The sequence below is a fragment of the Pangasianodon hypophthalmus genome, chromosome 26, assembly GCF_027358585.1.
Source record: "Pangasianodon hypophthalmus isolate fPanHyp1 chromosome 26, fPanHyp1.pri, whole genome shotgun sequence".
NCBI lineage: Eukaryota > Metazoa > Chordata > Actinopteri > Siluriformes > Pangasiidae > Pangasianodon > Pangasianodon hypophthalmus.
The window spans coordinates 15,747,614-15,773,453 of record NC_069735.1 but is presented as its reverse complement, the minus strand read 5'-3'; the positions used below and the strand labels follow the sequence as shown (position 1 = coordinate 15,773,453).

The window sequence follows — 25,840 nt, the reverse complement described above, 5'->3', positions numbered from 1 at the left end:
TGATATGATGTGTTTTCTACTGGTGGTCTGAAACAAACCTCCACTGAGTCTGAAACAAACGTCCACTGAGTCTGAATCAAACGTCCACTGAGTCTGAAACAAAACTCCACAGAGTCTGAAACAAACCTCCACTGAGTCTGAATCAAACCTCCACTGAGTCTGAATCAAACGTCCACTGAGTCTGAATCAAACCTCCACTGAGTCTGAATCAAACCTCCACTGAGTCTGAAACAAACCTCCACTGAGTCTGAATCAAACGTCCACTGAGTCTGAAACAAACCTCCACTGAGTCTGAATCAAACCTCCACTGAGTCTGAATCAAACCTCCACTGAGTCTGAATCAAACCTCCCCTGAGTCTGAATCAAACGTCCACTGAGTCTGAATCAAACGTCCACTGAGTCTGAATCAAACGTCCACTGAGTCTGAAACAAACCTCCACTGAGTCTGAATCAAACGTCCACTGAGTCTGAATCAAACGTCCACTGAGTCTGAATCAAACGTCCACTGAGTCTGAAACAAAACTCCACTGAGTCTGAAACAAACCTCCACTGAGTCTGAATCAAACGTCCACTGAGTCTGAATCAAACGTCCACTGAGTCTGAAACAAACCTCCACTGAGTCTGAATCAAACCTCCACTGAGTCTGAATCAAACGTCCACTGAGTCTGAAACAAAACTCCACTGAGTCTGAATCAAACCTCCACTGAGTCTGAATCAAACGTCCACTGAGTCTGAAACAAACCTCCACTGAGTCTGAATCAAACCTCCACTGAGTCTGTAACAAACCTCCACTGAGTCTGAATCAAACCTCCACTGAGTCTGAATCAAACGTCCACTGAGTCTGAAACAAAACTCCACTGAGTCTGAATCAAACCTCCACTGAGTCTGAATCAAACGTCCACCGAGTCTGAATCAAACGTCCACTGAGTCTGAAACAAACCTCTACTCAGTCTGAAACAAACCTCCACCGAGTCCGAATCAAACCTCCACCGAGTCCGAATCAAACCTCCACCGAGTCTGAATCAAACCTCCACTGAGTCTGAAACAAACTTCCACTGAGTCCGAATCAAACATCCACTGAGTCTGAATCAAACCTCCACTCAGTCTGAAACAAACCTCCACTGAGTCCGAATCAAACCTACTCCAACTCTGACTCAAACCTGAGTCTAAATCAAACCTCCATGGCATCTGAATCAAACATCCACTGAGTCTGAGTCAAACCACGACCGAGTCCGAATCAAACCTCCACCGAGTCCGAATCAAACATCCACCGAGTCTGTACCAAATATCCACTGAATCTGAATCAAAGCTCCACTGAGTCTGAATCAAACGTCCACTGAGTCTGAATCAAACCTCCACTGAGTCTGAATCAAACCTCCACCGAGTCCGAATCAAACCTCCACCGAGTCTGAATCAAACCTCCACCGAGTCTGAATCAAACCTCCACCGAGTCTGAATCAAACATCCACTGAGTCTGAATCAAACATCCACTGTGTCTGTAACAAACCTTCACTGTGTCTGTAACAAACCTTCACTGTGTCTGTAACAAACCTTCACTGAGTCTGTAACAAACCTCCACTGAGTCTGAATGAAACCTCCACTGAGTCTGAAACAAACCTCCACTGAGTCTGAATCAAACACACACTAATCACAGGACCATTAGTGGCAATTAAATTTGACTCTGAGTCTGAATCAAACCTACACCAAGTATGAATTAAACCTACACCGAGTCTGAGTCAAACACACACACACACACACACACACCAATCACAAGACCATTAGCGGCAATTAAATTTCAGCGCTTCAGGCTTAGAAGGTTCTATTTGTTGCACACACACACACACACACACACACACAGTTTTCCATCCCTGTCTGGTACACCAAAATCACTCCAGAACTTTTCCATATGCTGCTCAAAAAACTAGACAAGAGAACCATTATTCACACACACACACACACACACACACACAGAGAGAGAGAGGTGAAAGAGAAAGAGACAGAGGGAAAGAGACAGAAAGACAAATAGTGAGTGAAAGAGACACACACAGTTACAGAGAGAGAGAGTGACAGAGATATATAAAGACAGACAGAGAGTAGTAAGTAGTGAGAGTATGATTTACTAACTGTTTTCTCTCTCTCTCTCTCTCTCTCTCTCTCTCTCTCTCTCTCTCTCTCTCTGTTTTTCAGAGATTTGAGTAACAACCAGCTCACCACCATTGAGGGAAGAATATGTGATAATTTATTTAATTTAACTACAGTGTGAGTACACACACACACACACACATTCTCTCACACACACACATTCTCTCACACACTGCTCATTATAAGGGCTTACCAGTGACTCCACTCTTCCTTTATAGACACCTGAAATCGAACCTGACCTTTTTCACTTTGTTAGATCGAGTCTCGGGTTATTTTGTCCACGCTTCATCAGTGTCAGTCTCTGAAAGGGCAAACTGACCCTTTATCCGTTACGTTCCATCAAAACAGAAAGACTTACACCTGTCTTTAATCATATGATATTTGACTCGGTTCTCGTGTATGTGATAATAATGATATGTCACGCTAGTGAAGCAATATCACGCCAGCCAGAGTGCTGTTGTACTGAGCGTCAGCACCGCTGTGGCACGAGGCTGCAGGTAATCACGACCGTGGATAGAGCAGGATAGAGCGTCACGTGTCGCCATGCCAACGCACAGAATGACTGACAGTCTGTAGTGTAGTAACACTTTCAGCTAGGATTGGAATTTTATGTAGCGAACACAGACAGGTGGAGTGACACCACAGCTATAATAAATATCAGCACTCTTGGAACACCGCTTATCCAATCGGATTAGTGGACCAGAACTTACTGTTGTATAATGTGAAATACACTATACGGCCAAAAGTATGTGCACCCCTGACCATCACACTCATATGTGCTTGTTGAACATCTCATTCCAGATTTATTCTCCCTTTGCTGTTATAATGAGCTCCACTCTTCTGGGAAGCTTTCCACTAGATGTTGGAGCGTGGCTGTGGGGATTTGTGTTCATTCAGATACAAGAGCATTAGTGAGGTCAGGCGCTGATGTTGGGATGTCGAGGAGGTCTGGGGTGCAGTCGGTGTTCCAGTTCATCCCAAAGGTGTTCAGTGGGGTTGAGGTCAGGGATCTGTGCAGGACACTCGAGTTCTTCCACTCCAACCTTCACACACCATGTCTTCATGGAGCTCGCTTTGTGCACAGGGGCATTGTCATGCTGGAACAGGTTACAGTCTCTTAGTTCCAGTGAAGGGAAATTGTAACACTACAGCATACAGAGACTTTATATACAATTGTGTGCTTCAAACTTTGTAGCAACAGTTTGAGGAAGAACCACATATGGGTGCGATGGTCAGGTGGACAGGCCTGTCACATGATTGATGGGCGTGGCCTGTCCAGCTTTTATTAAAATTAGTAATGTGTACAGTCTACTGTATAATTCATACACATTGCTGCTACTTTTACTTGAAATGTGTACTAATATTGTCAGAAAATAAGAAATGTTGAACCTGCGATTATACAATTTTTCATTTTTTTTCACCAAGCACTGCTGAATAAAAATCTATTTCAATTTACTGGAGCCAGATATAGTGTGTGACAGTTAATTTGGTGAAATTGAGAAAATCTTGATTCAAAAGGCTTTGAACGTGAAATGTCTGTGTGTAGTCACAGATTACTGGAAATTGCGCAGGGTAACGTAGCATTTTCCGTTTAAAATGAACGAAAAATCTTAAACATGATCATCTTTTAAACTAGTTTATTTCCCTTAGACAAGAACTAAGTTTACATGCTAACATGATCTCAGTAAACTGATCAAGGCCAATCCAAATGACCTTCCTATCCAGTTGAACAAAGGGAAGGGAGTTCCAAATTTATGTAAGTATTTATGCAGGAAAAGTTCCTCATATTCAGATTTAGGTTATGCGCCTGCTGAAGTAAATTTTCTGAGCTCTGCGTTTAAGTTTTTCAGTAGCGTCCTGACCACCGCCTATGAACACTGCCTATGAACACTGCCTATGAACACAAGCCTGAAAAAAATCAGGGATAGAAAATCCCGACTGATGCAGGAAATAGTGTTTTTTTTTTCTTTGCTATCAAATGCAGTATGATGTAACATATAAGCAAGAGACAATTAAAAAAAACATATTATGATGGTATATGACTGAGAAAATGGCAAGCATTGAAATAAATCTAATAGGAGTCTAGTTGTAAAGCAACTCTGAATATGGCCCAAGGTAAATAATCTGCTTAATAATAGAAGAATAATCATCATGTACAGATTTTAATCTGATAATTTCCATGATCTGTGAGTCTAAATACCCGACCAACATGCCAGATACACAATACTGCTCTGTAATATATATATAGTTTTTATTGCTGCAGCGCTGGAGGCTGTAAGCTCCCATGACTTGATAGCTACATTCACCTCGTCAAACGCTAAACATGTTTTGGCCATTCGACTACATTTGTGCTTAAGGGGAAAATGGTGTACATTTTATTTTTGGCCAGTCTGTCCTCTGGTTCAGTTAAAAAAAAGTGGTGAGCTTGCTGCTGTATTTTCCTCTTGCTGTCGATTCTGCACCGTTATTTTCCACAGCCGTGTGTTTCAGTAATGACACACTCATCTATTTTATGAAAGCCGTAATGGGTGTGTTGGCCACAGGGATTCTAAACGTCAAGCACGGACGACGGAGCCACTCTACCATGGAGCCTGTGTCCCGGGGAGATTAAGCCTTTATGTTTTGGGCAGAAGTGAGCTAGATCACTTTAATATTCTAGATAACTATAATATTCCCATAATATTCATATACTATATATCATATAATAGTCATCCTGCTGTGATGGACTGGCATCTCATCCAGGCTGTATTCCTCGAGCCCAGGGAAAGATAAAGACTTAAAGATAATCTTATAGATTAAAGATAATAGTTATGGTGAAGTCTGTGTCATTGTATCATTGTGTTTGCCAAATCTCGACACACACTCGAATAAACTAATAATAAATATTCTCTCCTGTCCAATAAATATTCCTGTCCTGTGTCTCCGTGTCTCCGTGTCTCAGGGATGTGAGCAGTAATCCTTTTGTGTGTGCCTGTAAACTGGTCCACCTGGTCAGCAGGCTGCAGATGAAGGGCGTCACCCTGAGGAGAGCCAATCACATGCTCTGTGACCGCCCACTCAAACTCAAAGACCAACCGCTGCTCAACGTCAGCTCGGACGACTGTGGTGAGTGACGGACCCATCAGGCAGTCAGCGCCCGCCACCGCCACCGCCACCAAGCTCACTTCACACACTCTCCAGTAATATAGACGAATTAAATTTAGATTAGATAAAATTTCATCAGAATAAAACCTTCCTTTCAGGTCTGTTATGCAGAAAAAAAAAAAAGTTTGTGTGGCTGAGATGGAAAAGTTCATCTGTAGATAAAGAAAAGACGGAAAAAAATGAATGGAAATGGATTTTTAATTAACATCAATCATTCGAGCTCCGTTACACTCTTTACTTTTCATACACAGGTGAAAAACAGTCATGCGCTTTGAGTACTGTAGTTTTCTTTCCCTCATCACGTTTACTTCATCTTCAGGATTTTCACATGGCCAAAGCCAGTGGAAACACTTGCACTTGAGTCATTTCCATTTTATTTTGCAGACCTTTTTATTAAATTCATTTTAAAATTGTGAATATAAACGTAGCGTCTCAACGGACCTAGGCTGTGTGTTTAAACTAAGCTCTGCCATCATCATTACAATTTAACCTAAGCTTCATAGTTACAATCGCAATTTAACTCCTGCAATTACAATTGAACCTAAAATGTTACAGTTTAAAATAATAATAATAATAATAATAATAATAATAATAGTAATAAAGTTGCTGCTTTGCTGTGTAAATTGCAGCAGCTGCTAGTCATGTCTTATAGCTGGGGAAAACGTTTTTGGTCAAACAGTAACACAAACAGCTTTTCCTTTTTCCGTTTATCAGCGAGTGAGTTTTAGCTGATGTTTTTGCCCAGGGATTTTCGTTAATGAGCTCCAGCAGCAGTTTCGTAGAGTAATGAACTGAAGCTGCAGTTAAATTCTCTGGTTGCTGAACTTTTTTTTGTTTTGTTTTGTTTTTTTTTTAAACGACGTGACATTGTGTTTTCCTGAGACAGGCCTGTGTTTCTGATGGTCTGCCGACACCAGAGCTCTGTAACAACACACTCTCTCTCGCTCTCTCTTCTCGTACATCGCATGGTAATTGGATGGAATGTCAACACATTGCTCAATCCTCACAATGCTGCGGCCACAGCCGTTTTTCTGACTTTGGCAGATAAAGCTGCGACTTCCACTTTTCAGTAGTACGTTTTAGCGCATGATGTCAACTCCAAATGGCTCTCAGTTGTGTCTTATTGCATCTTTTGCTGCTTTAAATGTGTCTTTTAAGAATCGGACCGTATCTCGGGACGGAGGTGTGAGTCGTACGGTGTGGAAAGATTCACTCGTGCGTAGAGTCCACATGCACTTAACCCTGTTTAAAACACATTCTCATTATAATAATCATTTCGTCTGCGTCTCTCTGTCTGTCTGTACACACAGAGCTGTACTACGCAGGCTGCCTGCAGGACGACGCTCACCCTGGAGGCAACGAGTTGGTCATTTTCACGTCGTCAGTGATGGGGAATTTCTCGCGGGAGGAGTGTAACTCCAGATGTTTCTTTGATAAGCAGCTGTATGGAGGGCTGGGCTCGCGCAGAGAGTGTTTGTGCAGCACCAACTCCGAGCCCAACTACATCAGCGAGGCCCGGTGCTCTGCAGCGTGCTCCAACTCCACCGTCATGAGGGACTGCGGCCTCACCGTCGCCCAGGATGTCTTCCAGGTGTGTGTGTGTGTGTGTGTGTGTGTGTGTGTGTGGGCTCGAGTGTTTAGATGGCTTTCACTTTTCAGATGAAGAGTGTTAAGCTAGCACGTGTTCTTGCAGCGTTTGAATCATGTTTGTATTGCAGGAAACTTGATGGATATAAAATGTGAGTCTGAATTAAGTAAGTGTGTGTGTGTGTGCGTGTGTGTCCTCATGCAGGTGAACTTCTCTGTGCGCGTCTCAGCTGTGCGTTCCAGCGTGCACTCCGAGGCCACGTTGTCCATCTCATCCTCTGTCCTCCCCGTGTCTCTGTGCTGGGACTTTGGGGACGCGTCTCCGCTCCTGAACACCTCCGTCACCGCGGTGCAGCACAAATACGGCCTGCCGGGTTGCTACAGGGTGAAAGTGGTCGCCACGGCGACGCACCGAGAGACGAGCGGCGTGGCGGAGGTGCGTGTGGAACTGCCCCCGAGGCTGGAGCTCCGCTGCCCATCACTGCTGCTGGCCAATCAGAGCCTGGAGGAGGCGGTGACTCTGGTGAACTGGGGTGGAGTGGGCGTGGCCGTGGACTGGCGAATCAGGAAGGAGGGCGTGGAAGTGGCACGAGGTATGAGACACACCCATTAATTGACACAAATTTTGTAGCTTGTATCTGTCTGTATATGTAATTGTAACACTAAAGTTTACATGTTTACACTTTCTTATTAATTACTGTACATGACATTATTTTCCTAGAATAACAAGAAAGAAAGTGTGTATGTAAACTTTACTAGTGTCTACATTTACAGCTAAACTTTACTAGTGTCTACATTTACAGCTAAACTTTACTAGTGTCTACATTTACAGCTAATCAGATTTATATATATATGTATAATGTATTATAAACAGAGCATATTGAATTGTACTTTATTTTTAATAGTGAATAAAATGTACATCTACAGTGAAAAGAAATACACCAAATGTGCAGTTAATCACCCTTTTCTCTTTCTTCCTCCGTCGTCCATAAGTGATTTCATGTGTTTATTTTGCCTGGATCCGGTGTTTGTTCTGCGTGATGACAGAGTGAAAAACTAATCCTAGGAAAGAAAAAGAAAAAGGAAAAAAAAAAACTGTACAGATGGCAAAAAAAACTGAATGAAGCACTCGCAGCGTTCGAGGTGCAGAGAGATGAGGATTAGGGCTTTAGCATGATAATGGTGTGAAAAATGTGTGTGTGCTTTTATATAGTTACTAACTGACACCATTATATCTCTACACACACACACACACACACACACACACACACACACGAGAAACTGAATATAACCAAATATCCGTCAGTAAATTCATCAATTTTCTCTCTTTCTGTGTGTGTGTGTGTGTGTGTGTAGCGGAGCCGGTGTGTGTGTCAGACGGTGTGCACCATGAGAACTCGTCTCGGTGTTTTGAGCTGGTGCCAGGCGAGTTCAGCTGGAGCGAGGCTCGGCGTCAGTGTGTGACTCGCGGTGGAGAGCTGGCCATCGCTCGGTGTGACGCCGTACGCAGCCTCATCGCCCAGCGCATCACACAGTGAGTCCACACACACACACACACACACACACACACACACACACGGAGCTTGGATCAATCATCTGATATATTAATAACTATAAAGAGAAATATGCATTATTATATTTAGACCTAATAGGTCAATCCTTTGAATGAAACATTAGCACACATCACACTGTCAAATCTATTCAAACGTAAATATTTACATATTCAAAAGCAAAAAATCTACAGTCACGGTTTTGATTACGTGTTGATTAATTTCCTATGACAGCAGCTCATACACAGAAACTTCTAGTCTAATAAACAGATAAAAAAAAAAAAACATGCTGTTATTTAACAAAGAAAAATAACATCTTTGATAGGATGAAGTTTTCTGTGAAGAGATGTTTATTTACTCTTTATGGAAGGAGTCTCCAGTGTCAGTGCTTTTTCCCAGTCAGAGGTAAAGCTGGAGTTTTAAGTTTATTAAGAGAAAGTGAGGGAAGGACAGTTTATAGCTGCTGTAACAGACGTTCCACAATATTAAATAAAACTATGGAGAGGAAAAAGGTGAATATGGGGACTTGCGTGGTTAATAAATAGCTAAAGTGTATGAAAGATGGTATGATGCTACTTCTTCTTTTCCGATACTGATACTGGAACTCCGAGTATCAGCCGATACCGATATTCCTCCCATATCACTTTCTTTAAAAACTACTAACTAATTATATATATATATATGTATATATTTTTTTTACTGAAGCAACTCTTCAGAAGCATTACGTTTAAATATTATAAAATCATTTCTAACAAAATAAAAAAACAGACAAGTCTCTTTATACGTAAAATGTCTCAATTCCAAAAGGACATTTCTTTCCCAAATCCTATTGCTAGTTGGTACAGGATCCGATATCCGATATGTTTTTTTTTTCCTCTCGGAGATCTGATCCAGGGTTTTTGTGGCCGGTATCAGCGTGATACTGCTCTTGGGTGTCAGATCGGTTCTGTTTCTTGTTATATGATGTGACAAGAGAAGTGGTCTTAGAGGAAAAGCTTATACATGTCTCTGTATAAACAGTTATGTAAAATTTCGTCTTTGTCGCCTCGTCAGTGATCGTTAGCTGGAACAGACCGCTCTAGCCTGCTGGCTAAGAGCGCGTAAAGTGAGTATAGTAATAAATTAGGAGTAACATCACTGAAACTCTTGCAGAAATATGGCTAGTAAATGACACAGTGTTTAGGGCTGTGTTAAAAATGAATGGAAAAGCAGCTTCCATGTGACAGCGAGTCGCAGGAGTGTGTTTGTGTGTGTTTAATGGGATGTAGGAGTGTAGAAATACACACTCTCATCTTTTCATCTGAAATGTTTCTGTGTTCTTCGCCTTTGCCTTGTTTTCCTCTCTCCCTTTTATTCCGTCTGTTTGTTTCACTTTGGCATCTCTGGAGGAAAAGAAACAGAGCGATGTTGCGGAGCCAAGAGGAGAGGTGGTCATTTTTTTCTTCATTAAGTTTTAATGCTGTATTGTGTGTTTTTTTTTTTTTTTTTTCGGAAAGTAGTGGCGAGAGCGATTGTGAGACCTGAGAGAGAGAGAGAGAGAGAGAGAGAGAGAGAGAGAGAGGCAGGGAAGAAGTGAGGCACTGAATCCGAGCCTGCACTATAATAACAGGGCATATTACTGACCTACATCAGAGCTGTAATTATAAAGCACTGCTACGTAGTTAAAGGCTGAAGATAAAAACTTTATTTTGTCCCCAATTTTTTTTTTTTTTTACCACACATATGGATGATAGGTTAGGGCTGGATTTACGCCCTCCAGCTTTGTAAGAAGTGTGTTTAAAAAAAGCATTTGTGTTTAAAATTAGTAATGCTTCAGTTTGTCATTGCCACTTGTCAGAGTTTCATGAGCCGCTGGAAGACGACTGCGGGTTAAAATTAAATCTGTGCTTTATTAACCAAAGCGGATGCGAGAAAAACGACGAGCAAAAGCAGAGACAATTGCAGAACTCAAGCACGCGTGCGTCCTTAAAGTCGTAGAATCCTGGGGAGAGCACAAACACAGCGGTGAATGAGGAACAGGTGAAAGCAATCAGAGTGGCAGTGAACCTGAGCCGTGTTCGGAGAGTTAGGAGAGCATGGGGGCAGCTTCAGAGGAGGAATTCTGGGAGTCGGATTTCCCGGAGATCTGAGCGTTCGTGACACCAGTGAAAATATCTGTGACTGTGTAGCCTTAATGCATAAAGCATTCTTATTGCAGATAGATAGATAGATAGATAGATAGATAGATATTTTTTTAATTTGTATATATTTTTTATTTGTACATTTTATTTTAGTTGTAGGGGGCCAAGCACCAAATACATATGTTTATTTCATAAAGCATTCTTATCTTCAATATAACAACAATGACAACAACAACAACGACAACAACAATAATAATAATAATAATAATAATAATAATAATATTTTTATACTATTACATTAGGAATTCTGGGAGTCGGATTTCCCGGAGATCGGCGTGTTCGTGACACCAGTGAAAATATCTGTGACTGTGTAGCCTTAATGCATAAAGCATTCTTATTGCAGATGGATGGATGGATGGATGGATGGATGGATGGATGGATGGATGGATAGATAGATATTTTTTTAATTTGTATATATTTTTTATTTGTACATTTTATTTTAGGCGTAGAGGGCCAAGCACCAAATACATATGTTTATTTCAAAAAGCATTCTTATTCTCAAGATAATAATAATAATAATAATAATAATAATAATTGTGTTTTATATTATTACATCAATTAATCAATCAATTAACTAATTAATTAACAAACAAACAAATCCAAAATGTGAGACATTTTGACATTTTTAATTCAAAATGTTCATTTGTTTAATTCAATTCATTTGTAAATAAAAATAAAATCATATAAAATGATAGACAAATTTTTAAAAATTAATTAATTAATGTTTTTTTATTTGTCTATCATTTTATATGATTTTATTTTTATTTACAAATGAATTGAATTAATTAAAATGTATTTTTTTTATTTTTCTCTTCAAGCACCTTGTTTGTTTGATTGTTTGTTGGGTTTTTTTTTTTCTGCCTTGATATTATTAAAGACAAACACATCCTTCTTAGAAATGTTATTGAACAGAAAATGACAGTATACAGAAATATTCCAGGCTTGAAGAAATTATGATGACTGCCTCAATTTGTCTAGATTCATGAAATTTCTTCCACATGCTCTATCATAGTCAGTCATACTGAACATTTCTGCTTAGCAGCATCATCTCCAGAAAATTTTCTACCTTTTAAAAAAATATTTTAGAAAATATTTAATATAGTTATTTTGTCTGTCTGTCTTGAAATTAGAGTTACCAAAGCACCAAGTGATGTTCGACAGCAGAAAGCAGTAAATCGTTGTTCTGCGAGAGTGAAATATGGCCAGCGGCAGACGTGTTTGGATTATTCATGTCCAAACCTGATTAAAATTTATGATTACATTAAGAGACACTCCCTTTAGGAATTCTGAGAGGTTTGTCTCCCTTCACCTAATCTCGTGTAAAATATTCCAATAAAAACATTCCCAGCGTCTGCCCTGGTATTCCGTTCCACCCATTTGGATAAAAAGATTGTATTTTCTTTCCACCTGGTATGCGGGTAAATTGCACTGATAATTATATATGCGTTTTTTTCATTCAGAAGTCCATCTTATACTTTTATTTTTGAAGACCTACTGACTCCTTGACTTGTTTTAGTGCTTGGACCCCGATCATCGCTTTTTGAAAAGATCTGTAAAAAGATGATCATATTGTATAAGTTCAATTTTAGTGCTTAAATAATTGTGTCTTTTGCACTTTAATCTAAAATTTTCTTTTTTCTTAGATTGCATTTTAAACTATTTAGTTATTTAATCTATCTATTTAAATAAATAAATAAGTCTCAGCTTTTTTGTGTATTTTAGTAATTTTTTTGTGGTATATAAATAACGTTTATACATTATTATTATTATTATTATTATTATTATTGTTATTATTATTTAAAAACCTCACACACACACACACACACACAGTGATGCACATCTGGTGAAGCACACAGCTATGGAAATATGTTACACCGCTGTTGGGAGGAGACTGAGTGTTTATCCGTGGTTGTGTGTGTGTGTGTGTGTGTGTGTGAGAGAGAGAGAGAGAGAGAGAGAGAGAGAGGGAGGGAGAGAAAATGAGAGACAGAATGTGTGTATTTCCTGTCTCCCGTTCCACACCCATCATTAATCTCTGCGCTCTATTCCTACTGCCCAGAGAGAGAGAGAGAGAGAGACGGACACACAGCGAGAGACAGACAGAAACAAAAAGAGACAGAGAGAGAGAGAGACCAAGACAAAAACAGTGAGAGAGAGAAACAGAGAGAGAGAGAGAGAAATGGAGAGAGACAGACATGGAGAGAGAGAGAAACAGAGAGGCAGATACACAAAACAAGAGAGACATGGGATTCACATGCTACACACACACACACACACACACACACACACACACATCCCTTCTCCCCACCCTTATTCTTATGTAAGAATGTGCACAAATGAGCACAACACTTCTTAATGTTTCTATTTTAATATTTTGACAAAAATGCTTTCTCTCTCTCTCTCTCTCTCTCTCTCTCTCTCTCTCTCTCTGACTTTACCTCTTTTTTATTTATAACTCTATATTGGCACGAGGGGCATTATATAATTTCGTTGAGACACAGTTGCCAGTGCTGAGTAAGTGTAATATAAAGCACTACTCATTTATTAAAGGAGCACTTTTGCCAGCTGACCCCGCCCCTTCCTGTTTACATTATCTAGCTGAGAGGAGGGCGGAGCTAATTCCAGGGCCAGAACCATAAGCATTAAAATAGTGACGAATCTACTGAGGACCACAGAATGGTAATATTGCAAATAGCTGTCGTTCTTACAGTATCGTTCAGGTTATCTGATTGCTAAATCTGAGTTATCTGAGTTCTAAAAACATTTTTTTTTCCAAACTACACCTTTAATATGTATTTATTAAGACTTAATAAATAATAAAAGTATAACAAAGTTATAAAGGGGAAAAAAAGAAAACCAACAGATTACATGCACTAAAATAAATAGAGTAATGAAGTAAAGCTTACAGAAATGATTTTAGGTTAGCAGAACATTTTATGTAGCATTAACGGAAGGAGTCTCCAGTGTCAGTGCTTCGTAACAGTCAGAGGTAAAGCTGTAACATTACGTTTTCCCACATCTTCAGGACAGAGGAGTTTACAAACTTGTGGTTTCTCTGTAACATGACAAGCTGTGTGTGTTTTTTTTTTTTTTTGTATTCACTTCGAGAGAGAGAAAAGAGAGAGGCTGATGAGAGAACGACTAACACAAGTGAGAACAGGAACTGACTTGTTTCGCAGATGTTCCACACCATTAAATGTAGCTTTGAATGGATAAAAAGCATGACATTTCATTTCTTTAATAAATAAAAAAAAATTGGATATAAGAAGGTACAAAAAAAAGGTATAAGACAAATAAAACCCTGGGACGCATGGGACATATGGGCTGTTATAGGAAAATAATCAACTTGCGCTGTTGTTGATTTTCATGACATTGAGTGTTTTATTCCTTACACATTACACTCTAACTTTCTGTTTTTATATTTAAGCAGCGCTTTCCCTCCATCTATTACTCCTCTCCCTCTTTTTCACTTGAATGTTTTAGAATGGTCTTTTTTTTGGTTTGTAGCTTTAACAGATGGAAGCCTACAGCTCTGAGGATGTGCACATGCCCGAGTGTTTAAATCAAAGCCAAATGAAATGTCAGAATCGTCCATAAAGCCACATCAATCCTGGAGTACCCGTTAGATTTCGTTGTGTTTCTCCACCTCAGGGCAGCTTGGCTTTTAGAGTGTAAAATGTCCCAAACAGACCATCCATAACTGAATGTCTACAGAGACAGATAACAACTGACCGTTAGACTCTTCAGATTCGACTGTATTTTACTGTCCTGTTTTTGACTTGGTAACAGAGAGGCCTTCATCTTCCTGCATTGTTCTCAGGTTAAGGTGGAACTGATGGAGATACTGTCACCTCTCTTCAGGGGAAACAGTTAATGCACGCTCGAAAAGTCACCAGACGCCATCATAGACGCATTCGCATATTCATTGAATCATCATGGTCATATGCCTATCAAAACATGTTAGATAATTGGTCATTAGGAACAGAGGTGATTAGTGATTGGTCATTAGGAACAATGGGGATTAGTCATTGGTTATTAGGAACAGTGGTGATTAGTGATTGGTCATTGCGCACAGCGGTGATTAGTGATTGGTCATTGAGAACAATGGTGATTAGTGGTTGGTCTTTGAGAACAATGGTGATTAGTGATAGGTCTTTGAGAACAGTGGTGATTAGTGATGTGTCTGTGAGAACAGTGGTGATTAGTGATGTGTCTGTGAGAACAGTGGTGATTAGTGATGTGTCTTTGAGAACAGTGGTGATTAGTGATGTGTCTTTGAGAACAGTGGTGATTAGTGATGTGTCTTTGAGAACAATGGTGATTAGTGATGTGTCTTTGAGAACAGTGGTGATTAGTGATGTGTCTGTGAGAACAGTGGTGATTAGTGATGTGTCTTTGAGAACAGTGGTGATTAGTGATGTGTCTTTGAGAACAGTGGTGATTAGTGATGTGTCTGTGAGAACAGTGGTGATTAGTGATGTGTCTTTGAGAACAGTGGTGATTAGTGATGTGTCTTTGAGAACAGTGGTGATTAGTGATGTGTCTGTGAGAACAATGGTGATTAGTGATGTGTCTGTGAGAACAATGGTGATTAGTGATGTGTCTTTGAGAACAGTGGTGATTAGTGATGTGTCTTTGAGAACAGTGGTGATTAGTGATGTGTCTTTGAGAACAGTGGTGATTAGTGATGTGTCTTTGAGAACAATGGTGATTAGTGATGTGTCTTTGAGAACAGTGGTGATTAGTGATGTGTCTTTGAGAACAGTGGTGATTAGTGATGTGTCTTTGAGAACAATGGTGATTAGTGAAGTGTCTTTGAGAACAATGGTGTTTAGTGAAGTGTCTTTGAGAACAATGGTGATTAGTGATGTGTCTGTGAGAACAATGGTGATTAGTGATGTGTCTTTGAGAACAGTGGTGATTAGTGATTGGTCTTTGAGAACAATGGTGATTAGTGATGTGTCTTTGAGAACAATGGTGTTTAGTGAAGTGTCTTTGAGAACAATGGTGATTAGTGATGTGTCTGTGAGAACAATGGTGATTAGTGATGTGTCTTTGAGACCAGTGGTGATTAGTGATCAGTCATTGGTTTTACACACTGCTGGTGAGTGGTGTGAACCTGCTCTCTCTCGTTTAACCAGCAGCAGTGATGAGCTGGAGAGCCGTATCGAGTGCAGAACAGTCACTACAGCCACGAGACTCTTTTTTGGAATAAACTAAAGGGGTCACCAACTCTAGTAACAAAGCCAGTTGGCAGTGATGGATACTGAGGCTTGATTTCAGATGAAAGTTTGCTTTTCTGTCCTCTGTGTAATAGCAATGTGTTATTTATATAGCGCCTTTGCCAAGCTCAAGGTCACTTTACACAATCAGTCAATAAGACAAAACATACTGCAACAAACAAGTGACAGAGGTCACGGCACGTTTCAGAGAATAAAACACAAATGACCACAAGGACATAACAAAAGAAAACATCCAAAACACAATAACAAACTGTGAGTCAGGAGGAGGTGAGAGAGCAAAACCCAGTTATTATTACTGTTAGTCCAAAACGAGGGAATGTGGAAGGGAAAAAAACACACAAGTGGCCTCTTTGCAGAGCAGGAAGTACTAAAGTAATTGTACTTACGTGTTCCTATACTCTCTCTGTGTGTGTGTGTGTGTGTGTGTGTGTGTGTGTGTGTGTGTGTGTGTGTGTGGTAGCTCAGTGGTTAAGACATTGAACTTCTGCTCAGAAGGTCATGAGTTCAAATCCATGGCTCAGCTGCCACAGCTGAGCTCAGTTGTATAAATGAGATAAATGTAAGTCGCTCTGGATAAGGGGGTCTGCCATAAATGTGTGTGTGTGTGTACAGGGAGCGCGGTGTGTGGTTGGGTCTCAGTGACGTGGACTCTCCCGGTTCTCTGTGCTGGGTGGACGGATCCTCGGCACTGCCAGGCGAGGACGGAGTGAGAGATCGGGCCACGCTGGTGGACGGAAACGTGTGTGTGTCTCTGGGCAGCGATGGACAAACCAGCTCGCACCCCTGCAATGCCAAACGTGCCTACGTGTGCCAATTCAAACGCCAAGGTGGGCTTCACACTCGCTATACAGTATGTACACACATTCATAATACTAAATATGAGAGAGTTTCGAACTCCTGGACGAGTCCCCAATTTATGTTGCAACACTTTTTGTTCGTTTCTAAAAATAAAATGAAGAATGAACATAAATCAAAGACACCAGACATCATACTGGTCATTTTGATGCAAACTGAATTGAATAAAATATAAGAGAGACGCTTGCTTCAGAGAATTAAACAAAGATTGCAGAGATCTTTTAAAGTATCTCACCTATTCCAACAAAAACCAAAGAACAATATCTTCCTTTTCTATCTAATTATCCAAAACCAGGAGAAAAGGCATGATTCCCAAAAGAAATGGCACCCCTACTCTGTCAAGGCCACAATCATCCCGTATTTACAGAGTATAATGATGTCAGATATCGATGACTATATGTACGAGGAAGCTGATGAAATGTTTATACAGGTCAAGTATGGGTGATCATAGAGCTTATATAATTCACAAAGCTAGCATAAAGCTGGAGTATACAAAGTTCATGAGCTGGCACAGAGCCGAATACACAGTACTGTGCAAAAGTCTTAGGCACCCTATTTCTTATGTTATGTTATAGATGTTTATTTTCTGACTTCTACATTATTGATTCAGTACAAAAACATTTTAGAGTCCAAACATTAGTTTTCCAGCACAAAATGAAATGTTACAGAAAAATGTTTGTATGTCAGTAAAGAAAGCAGCAGATTCCATAAGAGACACTTTTCAGATAAAAACAGAATGAAGGCTGCTGGGTTTCGCTGCAGAAATAAGAAACAAGTCGACAGTCAAAGTCTCCAGAAGAACTGTGGCTGCTTCTGCAAGATGCTCAGTAACACTTCCAGCTCATTTCCTTATAAAACTGCACACACTGCACCTCAGATACTGTTTTTAAAAGAAGAAAAGGGTCATCACACCAAATATTGACTTTGTTTCATTGATTTTTGAATAATGTTTGCTGCTGTTTATAGTATTTAATGTAGAAACATTTAATTTCATTATATTTGAAGGCATCTTTGCTCTACAGCATTTCTTTGCATGTGCCTAAGACTTTTGCACAGAACTGTGTGTACATATATATATAGATAGATAGATAGATAGATAGATATAGATATAAAGTGGGCGTCTGCTTTTAACCACGTCTGATATGATGGGCTCTAAAAGGCTAACACTCTCCCCGACAGTCAACATCATCCACAATCTGTCAATCCTATACAGTTAACGTCGATATCGTTTATAGTGGAACAGTTGAGTGAATAAGTAAGAGCACACTGTGAACTGCTGGGAAACTGATTGTGATGGATTTCACACACACCTCTTGTGCACACACACACACACACCCACACCCACACACACACACACACTCCACTGGATCTCACTCAGCACTGGATTCTGTGCATGAACTGCACCATATTTGGTTTTCATCTTTCCCTGTGTCACCGCCTCTCACAGGCAGAGTGAGTTCTTATCTCTGAATTATTGAGCGAGTCTCCGTCTCTGACGCTCGCGAGTGTGTTTCAGAAGCACGGTGTATTCAGTATTAACCAGCCCTCCTGTCAGAAACGCATTTAATAATACACTGAGGAGCACAAACACACTTTCAAACTGAGAGAGATTACACAGCGTCCCTGAAGATGATCGTTCATTCATCCCTCCGTCTCGCCTTCTTTATCTGTCTGAGTGAAGAATGAGCTGGGATTCAGAAGGTGAACATTACAAATCATATTCCTGCCAGAGCAAGTAGGAGGAGAGGAAAGACGACACTACACGTATACACACACACACACACACACTCGCATACACACACACTATACACACACTCACATACACACGCACGCATACTTACACACACACACACACACTATACACACACACACACACACACACTATACACACGCATACTTACACACACACGCATACTTACACACACACGCATACTTAGACACACATACACACACACACACATTCACGCATACTTTCACACACTCATACACACACTATACACACACTCCCAAAGACACGCACGCATACTCACACAAGTGCACACATATACATTCATACTCACACACACACACTCACATACACTATACACACACTCACATACACACGCACGCATACTTAGACACACATACACACACACACACACACACACACATTCACGCATACTTTCACACACTCATACACACACTATACACACACTCCCAAAGACACGCACGCATACTCACACAAGCGCACACATATACATTCATACTCACACACACACACTCACATACACACGCACGCATACTTACACACACACGCATACTTAGACACACATACACACACACACACACACACACACACATTCACGCATACTTTCACACACTCATACACACACTATACACACACTCCCAAAGACACGCACGCATACTCACACAAGCGCACACATATACATTCATACTCTCACGCACACACACACACACATACACACACACACACTCACATACACACGCATGCATACTTACACACACACTCATACACACGCACGCATACTTACTCACACTCACGCACACATATACACACTCACGCATACTTAGACACACACGTACACACACACTATACACACACACATATACACACTCACACGCATACTTAGACACACACACACATTCACGCATACTTTCACACACTCATACACACACTATACACACACTCCCAAAGACACGCACGCATACTCACACATGCGCACACACATACATTCATACTCACACACACACACACTCTATACACACATGCATACACCTGCATACACACACATACTTACACACACTCACATACACACACACGCATACTTAGACACACACGCACACACATTCACGCCTACGTTCACACACACACTATACACACACTCACAAAGACACGCACGCATACTCACACATGCGCACACACACAATCTGTACACACACATGCATACACCTGCATACACACACACTCATACTTACACACACTCACACGCATACTTAGACACACACATACACACGCACGCATACTCACACACACACACACACACACACACACACTCTGTACACACACATGCATACATCTGCATACACACACACTCATACTTACACACACTCACACGCATACTTAGACACACACATACACACGCACGCATACTTACACACATACACACTCACACACACACACACGCACGCATACTTACACACATTCACACACATATACACACTCACACGCATACTTAGACACACATATATACATACACACACATTCACACATACTCACAGGCACACACACAAATGGGAGAGTATATGTAAGTTCAAAAGTAAGTTAGTAAATCAGTAAGTGAGTCAGTAAGTTAGTAATTGAGCGAGTCAGTAAGATGTTAAGTCAGTAATTAAGTCAGTAATTAAGTCAGTAATGAATTCAGTAAGTTATTAAGTCAGTCAGTAAGTAAGTGAGTGAGTGAGTGAGTGAGTGAGTCATTAAATCAGTCAGTAAGCTGCCACTGTAGTGCACTTGAGCAATGCCCTAAACCCTCATCTGCTCAGCTCGTAAATGTAAATGTGTTCAGTGACAGCTGCTGATTTAAAGGCTGTGTCTCAAAGTAAATAGTACACATAGTAAAGCAGTACGCCTCTTATGGCACCAGGTAACCTATGGCAGTGTGTAATTTAGTGCACTCGTATGTGCTGTGGGAGTCAACCAGTGACATGAGATATTCATTCTCCAGCCTGTGAAAAGGGGAGAGGGGGAAAGACGTCTCATTTTTATCAGGAAGACATCACTCTATCTATCTCTCTCTGCAGTGCGTGTGTCTGATGCGGGTGTGTACCGGGTGGGTATGGCTGTCTTCAACACCCGGAAAAGTGTCATCAGTCCAAAAGTCTCATCTTCAACTAGAACAGAAACACCGGCCAACAACGTAGAGGTAAACACACACACAAACACACACACACACACACACACACACACAAACATAAACTTTTACTCATAGGTATGCATATGCATGCTCTAAGACACTGTCTATTCATTCATATGTATATTGCTGTTTCTGTGTGTGTGTGTGTGTGTGTGTGTGTTTATGTTTTAGCTGCTCCTGTTCCCATCTCTGAGCTTCACCCACAGTGGGCGTCTCTCATCTCTGGAGCTGATCACACACACTCTGAGCTCAAACACACATGTTCGCTTTCAGGTGTACCGACCACACTGCCAGAGTGGATTACACCTGCTGCTGCCAGGTGACACACGCACACGCACACGCACACACACACACACACACAAATACAAGGTTGTCTGGAGCAATGGAAGAGAAAGAGGCTCAGCAGGACAGGTGTGTGAAGGAGGAAGTTGCAGTTAAATGATGAAAAACAGCCTGATATAATTGTTATAGAATCAGTTATAGAGATAAAACACCTATAACACTTTTTTGAGAAGCATAATTATGAGAATCATGAATCATGACAACTAAACTAGGTTCCTTCCCTTCAGACCACTCTCTGCATCCTGTCTCTACCTTTTACCTTTTACCCAGAGGTCTTTGCTGCTCCCTGTCTGTCAACACTGCCAGGCTGGAGAGTGTGAGAGCGAGGATATAGAGTGTGTGCACTCCATTTTTTATTCATTCTGGACAAAGAATGACAGCGAAGTGGAGAATATGGAGAATCCTGTTCTGAAGCAAGAGAGAGAGAAGAAGTGACTGAGTTACAGAGTAGAAAAGGAGGGAAATAGTTTCTAGGAGCAAGCAAGGCTTGATTTGAAAGAAATTGTGCTGTTATACATCTCTCTTACTTTTCTTCTCTCTGTTCTTCTCCTTATTTGGCTGCCAACTTTTCCTAATGTCTTTCTATTCGTCTTGGACCTTCTCATTCACTTCATTACCATCTCTTCTTTTCTATCCTTCATACATTATTATGTGTTTATTACAGTTATTATCTGTCTTTCACTGGTGTGTTTTAAGCTGGAAAGCCAAATTCTACAAGCTAAAAAGCTACAGTACACCATACTGTTTATAATGGGGTCATTACTTACATTTATGGCATTTGGGAGATGCCCTTATCCAGAGCGACTTACATTTATCTCTTTTATACAACTGAACAGTTGAGGATTAAGGGCCTTGCTCAAGGGCCCAGCAGTGGCAGCGCTGGGATGTGAACTCACAACCTTCTGATCAGTAGTCCAACGTCTTCACCACTGAGCTATCACTTCATTATCACCCTAAAGTTAACTATTTTCCTATAACAGCACGTTCTGAAGTGTTGTATTCCTCTTATTCCACAGCAATTTGCCAACAATTCTTTTTTTTTAAATTAAGAAGGACACAATTTTTATCTGCTTAATAGTTAATGTTGTGCAACTCCCACAAAACACGTTAGTTCTCACCTGCAATGGCCGTTCCCTCACTTTCTCATGATGATTATTAGAAAAGAAATGCAGCTTGTTACTAAGAAACTGCAAAAACACAAAGTTCTCTGTCCTTAGACATTCCCATGTCAGAAAACGTCTGACTGCTACAAAGCACTGACAGTAGAGACTCCTTCCATAAATGTTACATAAATGTCCTCAAAGGAAACTTCACCATATCAACGATTGTATGTTTTTCTTTGTGAAACAACAATAATCCCTTTATTATTACTGTTAGATTATGTGGCACGGTGAGCTGTTACTATAGAAACAATTACATATTACAACCAGCGCATTAATATAAAACTGTGATTTGCAGCTGCACTACTGTCAGAGCTGCAGTTATAGAAAAATTATCAACACCTTCTTACCAATCAGAATCCAGAATTCAAGAGCACCGAGCTATAAATTCAAACCTTAAACTCCTATCCATGTTTAACTGTAGTTACTGCCATTCAGTTTATAACCCGACATCTCCAACTGTACATCAAAACATTAAATCATACCTCTGTGGAAAAAGTCTTAACTACACTTGTTTGCTCAACATACTTCTTCTACAACACATAGTGCCAGCCTAAACACCCCTGAGTGATGGCTTGATTTGTTGTTTGAACAGCTTGGAAAAAAAAATACAGTACGACAAACAAATAAAGTCATCATGTACTTATCTTATTTAACGAAGCTTTGAACTAATTTTTTTTCTTGGATAAGTTGAATTTCAGTTTATGCTAGATTAAAGTGAAACCAAAGTTAGGCCAGTTGCTTCATTCCATCTGGTAATGGCCCAAACCATTGAGTTCTGAAAACCGAGGTCCATCCCTATGTGCCTACCATTTACCTTACCTCATGGTAGGTTGTATTACTGGATAACCAGAAGGACAAGAAGTTACATGGAGGCATATAAATGGGCAAAGATGGATCAATAAAATTTTATAGACATTCAGTCAACTTCTTCCCATTTCTACCCTTGATTTTCTTTTCTAGGCTGCGGTGATCTCTGTGGCCCCATTGCTATGTGCCGATCCCTGGACTCCTGGCCCAATGACACCACCTCCACCACTACGTCCTCATCTCCATCTCAAGCTCCACCATGCCCTGTGTGGCATCAGTGGTGTCCATATGTGGGATCCTGCCTGCCCCTGAGTCGCCCATGCCAGCCAGGGTCATGCCCAAATTGCTCTGGGGTGGAGCCCCTGCCTCCTGGCACCCTGCGCCCGCACTACAGCCTGGTAGGAGAGGTCTTGTTTATCCTGCCATCTGGAGCCTCCACACACATACTGGTGAGTTAACTGTTTTCAAAAAGTCCAAATTTTATTTATTTATTTTTAATCATTTTAAAAAAGGCTAACAGGGTACAACTACTTGCATTTTTTGATACCCCTGCTCTCGTTTAACTGTGGTTTTTCCTCAGGTCCAGGAGGAAATTGAAGACCTCTTAGTTGTCCCAGGTGACTTCATTGCCCTTCAGCATGATGCCGGACCCTCTGGCCTACTCGAGTGCTCTCCTGATCCATCTACACCATGGAAACAGAGCATTCTAGTCCAGAATCGGTCTGATTGGCTGGACTCTAACGAAACCCTGGAGATGATTGGAGATGGAAAATGGGTGGATGAGATTATATGCCCGATTAGAGTGCTGTATGTTGGGCAGAATGAAACCAAACTGCGAGGTCCCTTTCTCAAAGCTGGCCTACCCCAAACGGGTGACTACAGCCTGGAAGTGACATCAGATGATCTCGACTTCCCCGTCATTGCCTCCTGTCCAATCCATGTCATCCCACCGCTGAGTGTCACCTTGGTCTATCCAACCATTCATAACGGAACGGTCTACTTCCTTCCAAATCATACGTCGATCCTGGTCAAGGTTCGTTCCGAGCACAGTGCTGTAATTCGGTGGCAAGGAAGCAACAAAACTGTCCCTTTCCAAAGTTTTTGCCCACAGGAACTGGAGTCCAGAGTGGTCGAATGCAAGACAGTCAAGTCAAACAACGATACCCTGTTTGCCTGGCTGGACCTTGAACTGGGCTCCACCCCAGGGCAAACCAAGGTGGTCCTACATGCCCAAAGTGAGGTAACTGAGGCTGATCTGGAGATTCAGGCGAGGGTGGAGGAGCCATTGCGAGGCCTACAGATTCAGCCCCATCCCGCCCACAGGGTCCTGATGGAAACTGTAGTGGTAAGCACACTGTGAATCTCATCAGAACTTTTTAAATCAATGAAAAAGATAGTATGATGATAGCATGATGGATAGGGCACATTTGTAAATTCTGTGTTGTCAGATTTGTATAATCGGTGAAGCTCTCCACAAGCGATCATTACCTATCTACTTAATCTTCATGCATATTAATATTCTCAAAGTTGTTACTCATAGTGTTTTCTTCATCTCATCTATCTTCATCACTGGATCAAATGCTTATTTCATTCTTCTTCTGTAATCTTTACTTTTCCCCTTTTGGCATTTCTGTATTGGAGGTGAGGTTCATGTCTCTATTCATTCTCTCTCTGCATTGCCATTTGTGCTATGTCTTGCAACATAAAAAAGTCTATCTTTGTTCTTGTCTTGTATTGATTTATTTTCTTTCAGAGTTACACAGCATCTGTAGAAGGAGGAACTGACCCCTCATTCCGATGGACAGTAGATGATAAACCATACTTCACATATTACAACACTGTACTCAACATCATCTACCAGAATGCTGCTGTCTATAAACTCACGGTGAGAGTATGCCTGACTAATAACATTGATAACATTTATATTTATTTCAAGTTTTTCACATTTCTGAATTTGTTACAAGGGATTTTCCGTTTTTCAACTTTTCTATTTTTCCTATTTAGAATGCTTTGGCCATATTTACTGATCTGCAGTTTCAGAAAGGTTGCTTTTTTGCCTGTGAAGTTTAGCTAAAGTTTGTTTGGCTTCTTAGGTAATGGCTACCAACCATGTGAGCAACCTAACAGAGGATTTCAATGTGACTGTGGACAAAATGAACCCCATGAGCGAGATCACCGTCCGGGGCGTCCCTGAGATTGTGACTCAGGGTGACCAGCTGACCCTGTCTGCCTCGGTAGCAGTTGACATTTCGGTGGACGCCACTTTCCTGTTAGTTCTGTAACCATATGGTCAAATTAAAAGTTGTTATATAGACCTTTAATGCATGTGAGGTACATTTAAAAGAAAAGTTCTGTCACTGTGAATAGTACAGCTTTCAAACTTTCTATCTTCTCCTCCTGGTTTGAGACAGAGAGAGAGGGATTAAGTTCTAGATTTAGAGATCAGATCTCAGTAGTAGGTTAATATAAGAGACAGTGATGATCAAAGAGAACATTGGTTAAATTAACTTCACAGATTTACTGCCACTTTTATTATTTAAAGTCCCACACCATCAAGAGCATGCCCATTCTTCCTCTTCCTCTTCTCTTGTTTTTCAACCATGCTTTGTTTGACTTCTCTAATCCAAGACTTACTTTTATGCTTTTGTGAACTGACTGAAGTCTGAAGCCTAGATAATTTGCCAAATGAAGCATGTTTTGTGTTCTTCTGTATCTTCTGTGTGTGATGGTTGTTTGTGATGATTTACTGTGTCTCAGGTGGTTGTTCAGAGATGGGGATAAAATGGAGAATCACTTTAAACCACCTTACATTGCCCCGCATCAGAGCCCCGACCAGTCAGAAAAACGGATTGTCCTGCAGAATGAAGTCAAATACACGTACACACAACCAGGTAGATAAATCACAGAAACAAG

General features: G+C 40.8%; 1 protein-coding gene across 4 annotated transcripts in view; it reads left to right on the top strand.

The window, feature by feature from the left end:
- The window catches only part of pkd1a (polycystic kidney disease 1a), an 85,268-nt gene that overhangs the window by 19,025 nt on the left and 40,403 nt on the right, over positions 1-25,840 (top strand). For 2 of the 4 annotated variants that reach the window (XM_034300375.2, XM_034300376.2), the window contains exons 4-16: positions 2,188-2,259; positions 5,084-5,247; positions 6,597-6,877; positions 7,079-7,466; positions 8,230-8,407; positions 16,459-16,673; positions 20,503-20,624; positions 20,787-20,934; positions 23,081-23,376; positions 23,508-24,272; positions 24,681-24,812; positions 25,021-25,196; positions 25,685-25,818. In XM_034300375.2, coding sequence (XP_034156266.2) covers positions 2,188-2,259; positions 5,084-5,247; positions 6,597-6,877; positions 7,079-7,466; positions 8,230-8,407; positions 16,459-16,673; positions 20,503-20,624; positions 20,787-20,934; positions 23,081-23,376; positions 23,508-24,272; positions 24,681-24,812; positions 25,021-25,196; positions 25,685-25,818 — 3,071 coding nt within the window. The remainder of the gene's footprint in view (positions 1-2,187; positions 2,260-5,083; positions 5,248-6,596; positions 6,878-7,078; positions 7,467-8,229; positions 8,408-16,458; positions 16,674-20,502; positions 20,625-20,786; positions 20,935-23,080; positions 23,377-23,507; positions 24,273-24,680; positions 24,813-25,020; positions 25,197-25,684; positions 25,819-25,840) is intronic. The other 2 variants (XM_034300377.2, XM_053229938.1) reach the window with 1 other exon arrangement.